General features: G+C 36.2%; 2 protein-coding genes and 1 long non-coding RNA gene across 5 annotated transcripts; 2 read left to right on the top strand and 1 right to left on the bottom strand.

Moving 5' to 3' along the window:
- Positions 1-2195: 2195 nt before the first annotated feature.
- On the bottom strand, positions 2196-5071 carry LOC111450396. 3 transcript variants are annotated; one of them, XM_023090491.1, is made up of 3 exons: positions 4769-5071; positions 4553-4595; positions 2196-4437 (listed from the first exon to the last, which is right to left on the bottom strand). In XM_023090491.1, the coding sequence occupies exon 3, from the start codon at positions 4343-4345 to the stop codon at positions 2327-2329; it is 2019 nt and encodes a 672-aa protein (XP_022946259.1). In that variant the 5' UTR covers positions 4346-4437; positions 4553-4595; positions 4769-5071; the 3' UTR covers positions 2196-2326. The 3 variants fall into 3 exon arrangements, with proteins under 3 accessions (XP_022946259.1, XP_022946261.1, XP_022946260.1); XM_023090493.1 differs by having other exon boundaries at positions 2196-4422; XM_023090492.1 differs by having other exon boundaries at positions 2196-4426; positions 4553-5071.
- On the top strand, positions 2308-5269 carry LOC111450400. The gene is made up of 3 exons (XR_002711803.1): positions 2308-2393; positions 2491-2809; positions 5025-5269. It is a non-coding gene; the product is annotated as an uncharacterized LOC111450400 (long non-coding RNA).
- Positions 5270-8339: 3070 nt separating this feature from the next.
- LOC111450548 lies at positions 8340-11999 on the top strand. Its single transcript, XM_023090742.1, has 6 exons — positions 8340-8670; positions 9037-9321; positions 9406-9579; positions 9716-9822; positions 10512-10813; positions 11143-11999. Exons 1-6 carry the CDS (start codon positions 8515-8517, stop codon positions 11706-11708), a joined length of 1590 nt encoding a protein of 529 aa, XP_022946510.1. The 5' UTR covers positions 8340-8514; the 3' UTR covers positions 11709-11999.
- Positions 12000-12798: the final 799 nt, after the last annotated feature.

Raw genomic sequence — 12798 nt, 5'->3', positions numbered from 1 at the left:
CCTTTTCTCTCCCTTCTTTACTTCAATAATTACCATCCTACCCCTCTTCTTTTTTTTTTTTTTTTTTGAAAAAATATTTACGTTATTCATATGACCCGAAAGTTTGACCCAACCCATCCGATAAGGGTTAGCTTGGGTTAAAATTTGAGTTCAAAGAAATTTTAGTTATCCGTTTTAGGCTGTTACGTATTATCACGCATCTACTAGAGAAAGATTTTCACACTCTTGCTCCTCCTTTGAATGATGCGGAATCTCACAATCCATCCCTCTTGGGTTCAGTGACCTGCTCTAATACCATTTGTAAACAGTTTAAGCCCAGCACTAGATATTGTCCATTTTAACCCATTACGAATTGCTGTCAACCTCACGGTTTGAAAACGTATCTACTAGGGAGAGGTCTTCATACCCTTATAAGAAATGTTTCATTCTTCTCTCCAATTAACGTGAGATCTCACATAATGTTTCACCAAGACCCTACTCAATAGTAACTATCTCTTCCACCAATTTTATTTTACCTCTTCATTTTTATTGTTACTTTTTTACTCAATTATAAATGCACATTCATTTTTCAAAACTTGATCCGAACATGTTCATAATTTGGCCATTATTTTTAGGTCAATTAGTAAGAACGAAAAGAAATAAAGCACGCATATTATCAAATTTGTAAGTATGAATTTAAATTAGTTTATTTGTTGTGATCGGTTCATAAGATTCTCTAATGATCGAATGTAACGGTCCATGTCCACGCTCATGAGTAATGTAACAATTCATGTCTAAGATTCAAAATCGGGATTCGGCACTTGTGTGCCCTAACATCTGCATCCAATGTGACCCAGGATTCGAAATCGGGATTCGGCACCCGTGTGCCCTAGCGTTCCCCTGCATCCCATGTAACCCAGGATTCGAAATCGGAATTCGGCACCCGTGTGCCCTAGCGTTCCCCTACATCCCATGTAACCCAGGATTCGAAATCGAGATTTGGCACCCGTGTGCCCTAGCGTTCCCCTGCATCCCATGTAACCCAGGATTCAAAATCGGGATTCGACACCCGTGTGCCCTAGCGTTCCCCTGCATCCCATCTGATCCAGGATTCAAAATCGAGATTTGGCACTCGTGTGCCCTAGCATTCCCCTGCATCCCATCCGACCCATGATTCAAAATCGGGATTGGGCACCCGTGTGCCCTAGCATTCCCCTACATCCCATGCGACCCAGGATTTGAAATTGGGATTCGGCACCCGTGTGTCCTAGCGTTCCCTTGCATCCCATGCGACCCCAGATTCAAAATCAGGATTCGGCACCCGTGTGTCCTAGCGTTCCCCTGCATCCCATGTGACCCAGAAGTCGAAATCGAGATTCGGCACCCGTGTGCCTTGGCTTTCCCGTACATCCCATTATTCTTCGCTCTTCTACATCTCGTGCAACATGGTCACACATTATTTATTCTTCACTTTTAAAAGTGAAGTCTATTCTTACAATCCAACCAGGGTCATTTTTTCACTTTTTAAAGAGAAGTCTATCCTCACAACTCAACACGAGTTCTTCCAACATATTTTGTCCTCACTCATATGCAGCCATAATGACCCATGCTTAGGATTCAAAATTGAGATTCGGCACTCGTGTATCCTAGTATTCCCGTGCATCCCCTTCTTCTTCGCTCTCCTACATTTCGTGCGACATGGTTACACATAATTTACTCGAAAATCTTGAGGAATTTGGTATCAAATCATTCTATATTTTGAGGCTCCGTTAATGTGCTACGCAGGAAGTGATTCGTAACTTGGAGAGGGATTCCGTTGCCATCCTATGAAGGCCTTGATCTTCCGAAGTCGATCTTTATTCTAAATCATCTGGTTCGTGCCTTCACCATTTCCTTTAACAACGTAAGGATTCAGTATCCATAGCTCTTTATCTCTGATTGAGGTCAAGCAATTTCTTAGTTTTAGGCTCGTAAAATCTGGAGTTGTAGCTGCGTTTGCTTACTAAATTTTTAGAACTCGATTTCGATTATCATACTGGTTCGCGATCGTATCAGAATGAAATTTTGCGTTGTATTTTATATGTATTTAATCTGTTCTTCATTCTACTCCTTAGATTGATGCTTTCGCTTTTGAATTTTTATACGAATTTATAGATCGGCGGATGCAGGTATTTTGTCGAGTACAAATCATACCTAATTATGAGAGATTACTGATGTCGTGATACTTCATTTTATCATTAGATCAAATAAATAAACGCATGAACAGGATAAGATCTTGGAGTTATCCTCCAAAATTTCCTTTTACAATCAATCAAATTGGTTTCTCAGGGAAAAAGAAGTGGAAAAACTAACGAGAATTAGCTGCAATCTCTTCATCTTGGCCGCCCACATGATACTCATATGAACTGTATTTGGTAACATTATGGGCTATCAAAAGCCAAACATGAGTAATTAATTCCCCGCCTTGTCTGATGTGTTCTGAATGATATTCCATTTCACATTTACTTGCAGCATATCCCAACATCTCAAACCACATACTGCCAATTAGCTTCCATTTGTCTTCATTGCTCAGACGCAATAAGCTATTTGCAAGATCTTTCACATCCTTTAGCAGATGCCAATTCCCTACAACTATCTTCTCTGCCCCTGATGGTTCATGAGGCTCCTTTGCTTGAAGGGTACCTTCATTTTCTAAATTCAGAAGTTTATTGCAGGCGTCCTCTATGTTTCGATGTCCAGTTCTTGTGAACTCCCCAAGCTTCACGCACGAATGGTCAAAGATAATCTCTCCCGTCGTTGTTGATAGCACGTGGGAACGAGTCACCAAAAGGTACATCATATAATTTGATATACTCATTATAGCTTCCATTTTATTACCTATGCTAGTATCATGAAAACGTCTGATGTGATAGAAAATATTTGTTGTGATGTGCCATATGAAGATGCTCTTATCAAATGGTCTCTTGTTTACTGTTGTTTCAAGTGCTTTGATCAATTTGCTGTCATCGTTCTGTTTCAGCTTTATTTTGTACCTATCGATTGTCCATTGGCCTCTTTGTTCAAATTCTTCTTGTCCTTTGATGTTCTCTATCTCTCTTAGTTCTGTGACCACAAGTTCTTTCACTTCTGGACGGACTTCGATTCGATCCAAACTCATTTGCTTTCGGAGTTTCATATCCATGCCCCAAGTCCGGAGAAGTTTGATTCTGCTGTAGTTTCGATGCTTGGTTTGCATGCAGAAATCTAAGAGATTGAACTGCCCCATTGTGTTGGACCATCTTCTCCATGTTGCTGACTGTGGGGCAAGAGAGTGTAAGAGACCCCGAAGGATAGGAAAAGTTTTATGGTGTCTTATCATCTGTACTATAGCCCAATCTGTGAAGGGTATTCTCATGATCTGATAAAGCTCAATTATCAAAGATGCTATCAACACATAATGGATGAACCCAACACTAATGTTATACACAAATGCATCCTTGAACAAGACAGAAAATCCACATAGTGTGGCAATTAGGCTTAGCAAGCTTATGAAACGAAGAATTAAGCCCTTACGAGTATATATAACAGGTGCCTTAGTGTAAAGTGCATCATACATGAAACCCAATTCAGAATCTGTAATTCTGAACACATCTTCATACTCACAATCATCAATGTATAGTTTCTTATGATCACAATCCGTTGGAGGATAGTAAAGCCAATTCTCGAGATGAGGTTTTAGGCAGCAGAATCTGTAATAAGCTCTTAGGATCAATTTTGCCTCTGGAAGTTCATTCTGTGGTAATTTTTCAAACAACTTAGCTACTTCTTGATATTTGAAGAAATCAGCTATTGTGAAGCCCAAGTTGCCACTTAGAGCTGATTTTAGAGCCCATGAAGTCTCACCATACTTGATTATCCCAGCCAAGGACATTGGCAAGTAAAGAAACGATGTTTTGGAATCTGTCCATGACCTTACAAGAATGTAAAACATAATTGTCACTTGGACCCCCATGCTGAAAACTTGCCTCACTCCTAGTTGGTTGTCTTCTATTGAGTAGGCTGTGATTGTATCTGGATTTCCTATTTGCATGAACATCAATGGCGCCAACAACGCCTGAACTTGGGTGTGTGTGTTGCGCCGTTCATGGCCTATGTCGATCGTCGTGAGCTTACCTAGAACAACAGTTGCAATTTTAGCTGCAAGTAAGTAGGAAAACCAAACAGTTAAACTGAGCTTATATCCTGGTGTGTGTCTTCTTCGACTTCCATTGTAAGTTAAGATCACTTGGAACACGAAGTTCGCAAATACGAGCAGCTCAATGCCCCAGTTATTCCATATGAAACTGATATGCCCCGGTAAAATACGTAAAAACAAGTCGGAAAACATTGTGCCTTCTGTCTCTTCTTAATCCCCTAATACAAACAAGTGAAGAATACTTGAAAACTCCTGCCTTCCTGCATCCCCTGCCTGCTCTCTCCCTCCATAAAAGAGAGAAAACTTTATAAGAAGCTGAAAAAATCTTATGTTCTCTATCCTCATGGCTCTATTTCAACACTAGGAAAGAAGAAAGAAACCCGAAATTGAAAGTCATACCTGAAAGGATAGCTTGGAGGCCTCAAAAGGAAGGAAGTTCCACCTCCAAAACCAGCAAAAAATGAGTATGAACAGAAGAGTTCAAAATATATCACATATATAGCAAGAAAGGAGCAATCTTCTCCAACATACACTTAAATTATTGCAAGAAAAAACTTGTGTAAGAAACTAGCATCTTCACTGCTCATTCCTTTCAGAAGAATAAGAATTGCTTACCTTGGAGATAAACTTTTGGCACCTTATTGTAGTGTAGTTGAGCAGCTTATCATCTAGGCCACCCGCCTATGGCCTGAAAGTTCTTTTAAAAATGGTTTTACAATCTCTTGAAACCAACTCACATGGGAGCTTTTGATACAGGAACATAATGATATTATTCTATCATTTGCTTCATCTTTAGAAAAATTTAAGATTGTTCCAAGGAATTTTGGCATGGGTTAGAACTAATCAAAACCAACTCCTATTTGTCATGCAGGACTAGAGATCTCCACGTTCCTAGCCCCGTGGGGACCTGCCCCAAATGGGGAGAGATCCCGAGATCCCTGTTTAGACAGAAAATGGGAGAGAGAGTGGAGAACATTTTTTCCCAAGGACAAGATTTTATTCCCTGTCTCTGTCCTCTCCCAAATGGGGCCAAAGACAGGATTTTATTCCTTGTCTATGTCCTATCCCAATTCCCCACTTAATGTAAATATATTTTCAACACGTACTAATATATATATATATATGTAAAATATAAATTAGTCAAATTTTTAGTCTCTAATTATAATATTTAATCTAAAACTATGTTCTAGCTTTTTTTAATAGTTAAAAGCTTCGATGTAATATTAAATTTTTTTTCCAAAATTATGTTGGTAGAATATATATATATATATATATATATATATATATATATATATATATATATTTGCTTATAAAATATATCGATTTATTATGAATTTTTTACAATTTTTTTAATAAAATTATGTTTAAAAATAAAAACTTTAAAATAACTATTTTTTAAAAAAAATAATAAATAGAAAAAAAAATTATTCGCGAAGAACTCGATCCTTGCAAATTCCTTATGAAGAATCTCCGTATTGATCAATAGAGAATTTTACAATTTTACAGCAATATAAAATAAAATAGGCAATGACGGGGGTGGAAACAAAGAAAGCTTCTATCCCGTTCTACCTCGTGGACGTCTCTATCCTAGACCTATCATAAGATAGAGCTGAAGATTCGTAGGCTTGTACGGGTAGCTTCTTAGGGTGATTGTTCCTCTACTAAGATTGCTGGATGATTACTTGTGATGGTTGTTTTACTTTTTTTTAACTTTTTTGATACTCTCATTCAAAATCTTCAAACAAGACAAATATCATCTTTTTTTTTTTTGTTTTCTTTTTTAATATTCTCCCAAATTTTGACCTCTTAGATCCAATTAACCCTTCTTTTTCTGCATATTTTCTGTATATAAGTGATCGAGCTTCGTTACTATATGCATGCTTACGTCATTTAAAGTGTAAAAACAAGAAAAATAAAAACAGATATGTTACAATTTCTTCGAAAAATAGTCAAAATTTCTTCATTCAATTCACACCATAATGCATTAAATATTCGCGTAAATCTCGATTGCCTTTCTATGAAAATGTATGAGTTTATCACGTGTATGTTTTCGTTTTTCCGCTTCAAATGACGTAAACTTACATATAGTAATGAACTTAGTCCCTAAGGTTTAGAGAGTTAAAGGTCGTTTTTTTAATTACAAAAATGGACATCGAAGATAATTGCCTTCACATTAAAAAAAAAAAAAGATATATTATAAAATTATTGCAATTACTATTTTCATACTCGAACATTAAATTTACATAATTTAATCGGACATTTATTTCCATTCTTGTAATTATTTTTATCTAGACTAAATTAATAAAATTATTGTATTATTATTATTATTATTATTATTATTTATCATCATTATCATCGTCGTCTTCATTGTCCTCATTATCAACTTCGTCGTTGTCATCCCCTCGAGTCTCTTTCTTGATGAACATTCATTCCTCAGTGTGAAACCCTAGTTTTTTTATATTTTCTATTTGAAATTAAATTATAAATAAATTAGTAAAAAAAAATGATAAAAGAATGTATTCTTACCTTGAATGGGATTAAAGAGAATAATTCTAAGGAATAACCGTCAAAGCTACAAAGTTAATCTTACTCTTAATAGAAAAAATTAATAATAAAATCGACGCCTACTTTTATCCCGAACCTTTTAAATTGTCCATTTCGTCCTTACCGCCACAAATTTGTTCTACTTTCGTTCTATAACTTTTAATATTTATATTTTAGTCCTTCAATTTTTATAAATGAGTATTATACGAGAAAAATAGTATAGTCATCAAGAAATTCTTCTGAGCAAAACGCTTAATTTTGAAGTTATCTGTGAAATCCCACATCGGTTAGAGAGGGGAACGAAACATTACTTGTAAGGGTGTGGAAATAGACGTGTTTTAAAACTGGGAGGTTGATAGCGGTACGTAACAGACCAAAGCATATAACATTTTCTAGTGGTGTGCTTGGACTGTTACATTCTTATAGTTAGGTCGTTGAAAAGAAATGCGTATCTTATTAATATATGTAGCAATTACTTCTCACTCCGGTGTCTGTTCATTTGTATACATTTCTTTTACTCGAGTGTCACGGGTTTGTAATCTCGACGTCCCATAATTAAAATGTAATCATAACCTAAGATCTACCCTAGAGTACTTGAATCCATCCAAACAAAAAGAGACAAATCCAAACTCTCTTATTGGTCACTTGGGTTAATGATTGTTGATTGGTGCTTATGTGGACCAATCAGCGGTGAGGTCCCACGTTATGAAATCACATGACGTCTGCATCTGATTGCTCCCAAAGGAAACGTGTTGAAGAGGTCCACCTGGCAGTCTCTTAATTGGGGACTGTGGGTCCCACATATCCATTAATCCGAATCTGTCTGCCAGCTCACACTTGCACTCCCACATTTCTAAATGACATAGTTACCCCTACATTGAATATAAGGGCATTATAGTAACTTCATTTCTCTTTTTTTTTTTTTTTCATTTTCCGTTCCTTTTTCCCCAATGAGAATTATATTATTTATTAATTATTTGATTCTGTAAAGACAAAAAAGTGCTTTCTTTTAATATTAAAATTTATTAGATATATTACATTTTTGTTTATAATTTTTTTTTGGATTCATATAAACTATATTAGAAAATATAAATTATTATTCATTTAATAATTCTTCAAAATAAATATTTTTAAAAATAATATATAAAAAAGAAAAAAAATATCTACGACTCTACAAATTCTTTATGGGCCCTACGAAAAATAAATTAAAAATTTAGGAATGAAGACTGAAATACGCGGTAGGGACAGAGAAGAATGGTGACAAGGAAAACTTCTCCTATCCCTATCTCTAAACTCTAACACGATTCATTTACGAGCGTTACATTAATTTCATGAAAAATATCTCTTAATAAAAATTGAAGGAAAAAAAAATTAAAATATTCCTATGATTATTATTATTATTATTATTATTATTATTATTATTGGGAATATTCATATTTTCTGGCAATTTAAATAAAATGGAAAACAGAAGAAATGTATAAATATGACAGACAAATTATCCATTTATAATACAACGCACGTGCCTTCGCACGTGAATGACGCCGTCAAATTAGACTCCGTCAACCCGACCTGAACGGCGTTAAGATTTTTCCCAAATCGCTCTATATTTATCTCTCTCTCTCTCTCCTTTTTTAATTTTTAATAATTAAATTTAAAAACCAAAAAAATTGTGGAGCTTTCAGATTCTCCGTTATGATCGAAGATCGTTGTTCTAGGGTTTTGTGCTTGTATTAATTTTGAGGCCCTGTTTGGATTTTGTCGCCGTTGATTTCAATTTTCTCTATCTGAAAAGGGGGCGGATCAAGAGGAAGAATTTGATGGTCCAGTTGATGAAATCAGGGAATCTCTCTCTGGAGCCGGATATGGCGTCGCTTCGGGACAAGGCGCCGGTGAAGCTGGAGATCGAGGACTCTCTTGAAGAGGAGCATGCTCCGTTCTCCAAGCGATCCAAAACGACGACAACGTTTTCTCCGGTATGTGGAATCGGTTTTTCTTTTGCTTCGTTGCGAAGAAATGACGGGGAAGGGATTTTTTTTTTTTTTTTTAATCCTTGGAACTATTTTGAGAAGATGAATGTTATGCTTTTCAACTTCGAATTTGACTATTTAATAACCTGATTTTATTTCTTCCGTTTTTCGTAATGGAGATTGATCTTCTTCCGTATGCTTATTTGGTATTCATGGTTGTGTGATATATGAGAATCCAAGCGTAATTTCTGCTTATTTTCTGTGTTTTTTCCCCTGAGGAGCGAGATGAAATGGTGTTGTGATTTTCTCATCAGTTGAAATGATTTTGGCCTTTTTGTTGGTTGTTTTTGCATGATCTTGTCAAACGAGAAGCATGAAAGTAGTTGTTCCGATGATTTTCCCGTAGTGCCTTCACAATACAATCCGCTTGATGAGCCTAGTCTTCTTGGTTTGCGGTTGAGGAAGAGCCCTTCCCTGTTGGATCTAATTCAAATGAAGCTTTCTCAGTCGACTGCTGCTTCGAGCCAAGTAACCGAATGTGAAAGCTTCAACTCTTCCATAAAAAAGGATAATATAGGCACTGCCATTCCAGGCTCTATCGACAAGCTTAAAGCGTCGAACTTTACTGCATCGCTCCTAAGAATTGGTGGTTGGGAGGTAAAATCGATTGACCTCCCCTGTGCTTCTAATAACTGGAAAATGTTGTGGATGTGAAGTAATTAAGGTCTTATTCAATGACAGTATCAATCAAGATATGAAGGTGATTTGGTGGCAAAATGTTATTTTGCTAAGCATAAGCTTGTCTGGGAAATTCTTGAAGGTGGGTTGAAGAGTAAAATAGAAATCCAGTGGTCTGATATTATGGCCTTAAAGGCCAACTGCCCTGATAATGGACCTGGTAGTCTGAACGTGGTGGTACGCTTCGTATTCTTGCCTAATGCCTGATTTGTGCGTTTCTCGATTCTTAATGCATGAGCCATGGGAGTATGTGTGTATGTATGTGGAGAACTTCTTGTATTTTGATGGCTTATTTTTGTTGTTGTTTCTGTAGTTGTCTAGGCAGCCCCTTTTCTTCCGGGAGACGAACCCTCAACCAAGAAAACACACATTATGGCAGGCAACTGCTGACTTTACCGATGGTCAGGCTACTTTACACAGGTAATGCTTGCGACTTTACCGTCTGTGAAGAGTATCCAATTATATGCTCTATCACTTAACTTTTTGTGCTTTACATAGAAATTTTGCTCCCAATCAAAGTCAGCGGTAAAAGGTTTTCTATATTTACAACTATAGATGTTCTTCTTTTCTTTTGTTCTTAATTTTTTGAGTAAAGGAGGTTCTGTTTTGATTATATTATTTCTGTCTGAGATGCCCTATGGGTGAATTAGATTATAGCATCATTTCATTATCCTTTCTTCTCTATATGTTTGAATCGAATTTCATGTCTTGGGTGTATGAGCTCTTTCTTTGACCATGGAACTTTCTTTTTGCTGGCAAGTTTCCATCTCTTGAGAAGAAATGAAATGTAGATCCAGTGAAGAATATGCGGATTCGAGAGACAACCTTCTAGATGAAATGGTTTCTATGAGGATTTTTTTTTCTTGGATGAGAAAATTATAATATTCCTTGCATGTTCTTGAACATAGTAGATGCATAAACATTCCTGAACACAATACTTGGATAGCTACAAAGTATTCATGATAAGAACTTGTACGAAATATTTTTTTAATTTTTTTTATAAACGAAAATTGTTTATTTTTCTCATGCTGCGTAAGGTCAACTCTTCGTGTCTCACTCTTTGGACTTAGGTAATGATTATAGTGGTCATCTAACTTTGTGATTGTTAGGCAACATTTTCTGCAGTGTCCTCAAGGATTGTTGAACAAACATTTTGAAAAGCTAATCCAGTGTGACATGCGCCTTAACTTCTTAAGCCGACAACCAGAGATAGTTTTGGATTTACCATATTTCGAACGAAGGGTTTCTGTTTTTGAGGATCCAGAACACCCTGCAGAAAATATTAAAAGATCGATTGCGACAGATGGTGCCTTGCCATCTCCTCAGCAATCATCCTTGAAAATAGAACAACAAGACTCTACTTGTTCAGCAGTAGAACATCGTTCTCAAGAAGCTCCATCACCTTGTTCAGGTGACAATTTATAAATCTTCTTTTGTTATTCATTCTATTTAATTGAAGGGACAAAAAGAAGCATGTCTTTTAGACTTTAGTTTTAGTTCATGAATTCTTGGTGCAAAATCGTGCGAAATGTCCCGTGAGTCCAAAAAACTCACATGGTGTGATCATCACGAATTGAACGATCAATATTCCTTGTCATTGATGTGATCTGTAATTTGTTTCTGGAATTTACAGTCGTACCTTTTTCTAGGCTTTTGTCAGAAATTAGTCAAATGTTTGCTTGTATCCAAAATAACTTGTGCTGTTCCTTCGTTATTGATAAAAGATGGAATCTTGTGCAGCCGAGGCAAGTGCAAATTTTGAAGTTGGTAGCTCTAGAAGCCCAAAAAATTGGGAGCAAACGAAAGTTCCCGGGCTCCACCCGTCCATGTCGATGAGTGATCTCGTGAATCACATTGGACAGTGTATTACAGAGCAGATGACCGGGGCGAATCCATCATTTGCCAATCAAGGACTGGGATACCAAGACATACTAGAAGATATTGCACAGTCTCTGCTGAACGACAACCAATCTACAACTTCTGATGAGAAATCTCTCATGAAAAGAGTCAATTCTCTCTGTTGTCTCTTGCAGAAAGATCCAACCAATACCACAACTCAGAATTCACTGTTCAATGAAGAAAGTCGTGGCGAAGGACCCGATGATAGGAAGAGCAATAAAGTCGGTAACGTATTGAGGGGCGATGTCGAAGCTGCTTTTACTGACGACGTAAAAGATAACTCAGATACTAAGCAGACAATCAGTATGTCTAGGAAGGATTCGTTCAGCGAATTGATGTTGCATCTTCCTCGAATCACTTCTATCCCGAATTTTTTGTTCAACATCTCAGAAGACGGTGAAAGGTGAGTCTGGCTGTGAAATGTTTGTGTACATTGTTTCGGAAATTGGGTACGGGTAGACGAGAAAATCCTCATGGGATTCTGAAATATGTATTGATGAAGAATCCTGTATGTATGTGTTGTAATTCATGTATTTAGGCATTTTATGTGTATCTGCAGCACAGATGTTTTAATTCTTTCCCCTGTAATGTTATGTTATGAGAGAGCCGCCCACCTTACATAAGCTGTAAATGGAAATTACCCCTTTGGTGAATCACTCTATTCTAGAGTTTATATACAATTTGAAACAAATTTAGCCACACATTTTTCCTTCTTATGCTTCCCCAAAATGTTCCTTAATTTCTTGCCTTTTATAAGTGGGAGAGAACACCATATATTATTATTATTTTTTTTTTTTTATCTTTAAAATTCGGAACTTAAACCGTGACCGTTGACTCATTGATTGCTTTTGGCAGATTGCTTATTATTAGATTGGATCGAATTTTGACAAATTGCCCGTTGGCTCATTGGTTGTTTTTGGCAGATTGCTTATTACTAGATTGGATCGGATTTTGACAAATTGCATGACCACTGGCTCATTGGTTGTTTTTGGCAGATTGCTTACTATTAGGTTGGATCGATCTTTTGGCAGATTGCTTATTATTAGGTTGGATCGAATTGCTTACTATTAGGTTGAATCAGATGTCACCTAGTCGAGGCACAATTTGTTACCCATTTTAGGACTCCTAAAGAGTTTATCATAAATTTGAATTCTCGAACACTTAAAATGTAAATTATCTCATTTCTAATCCTCTACGAACTTTTTTGCTTCCATGTCTATCACCTCAATTATTAGCTAAATTTAATTTAAAATTGTTAAAACTTTTAAAATAGTCATCGAAGGAAAAAATCAGCCAACATTAAAAACATAATTCTCCTTAAATTATTTTATAATCAGTGTTACCAAACACTATATATATATATACACACACATATATATTATAATATATATATCTATATATATATATATATATAATAAAATAATAATCCAAAAAGAAAACCCTGCAAAATCCAAGTGAGAAAATAAGAATTTTGTGAAGGAATGAATGAGAAACTTG

Source organism: Cucurbita moschata, unplaced genomic scaffold (genome assembly GCF_002738365.1).
Source record: "Cucurbita moschata cultivar Rifu unplaced genomic scaffold, Cmos_1.0 Cmo_Scf00012, whole genome shotgun sequence".
NCBI classification, from domain to species: domain Eukaryota; kingdom Viridiplantae; phylum Streptophyta; class Magnoliopsida; order Cucurbitales; family Cucurbitaceae; genus Cucurbita; species Cucurbita moschata.
Note: the sequence above shows the minus strand (reverse complement) of the source record. Positions and strands in the feature narration are given on the sequence as shown.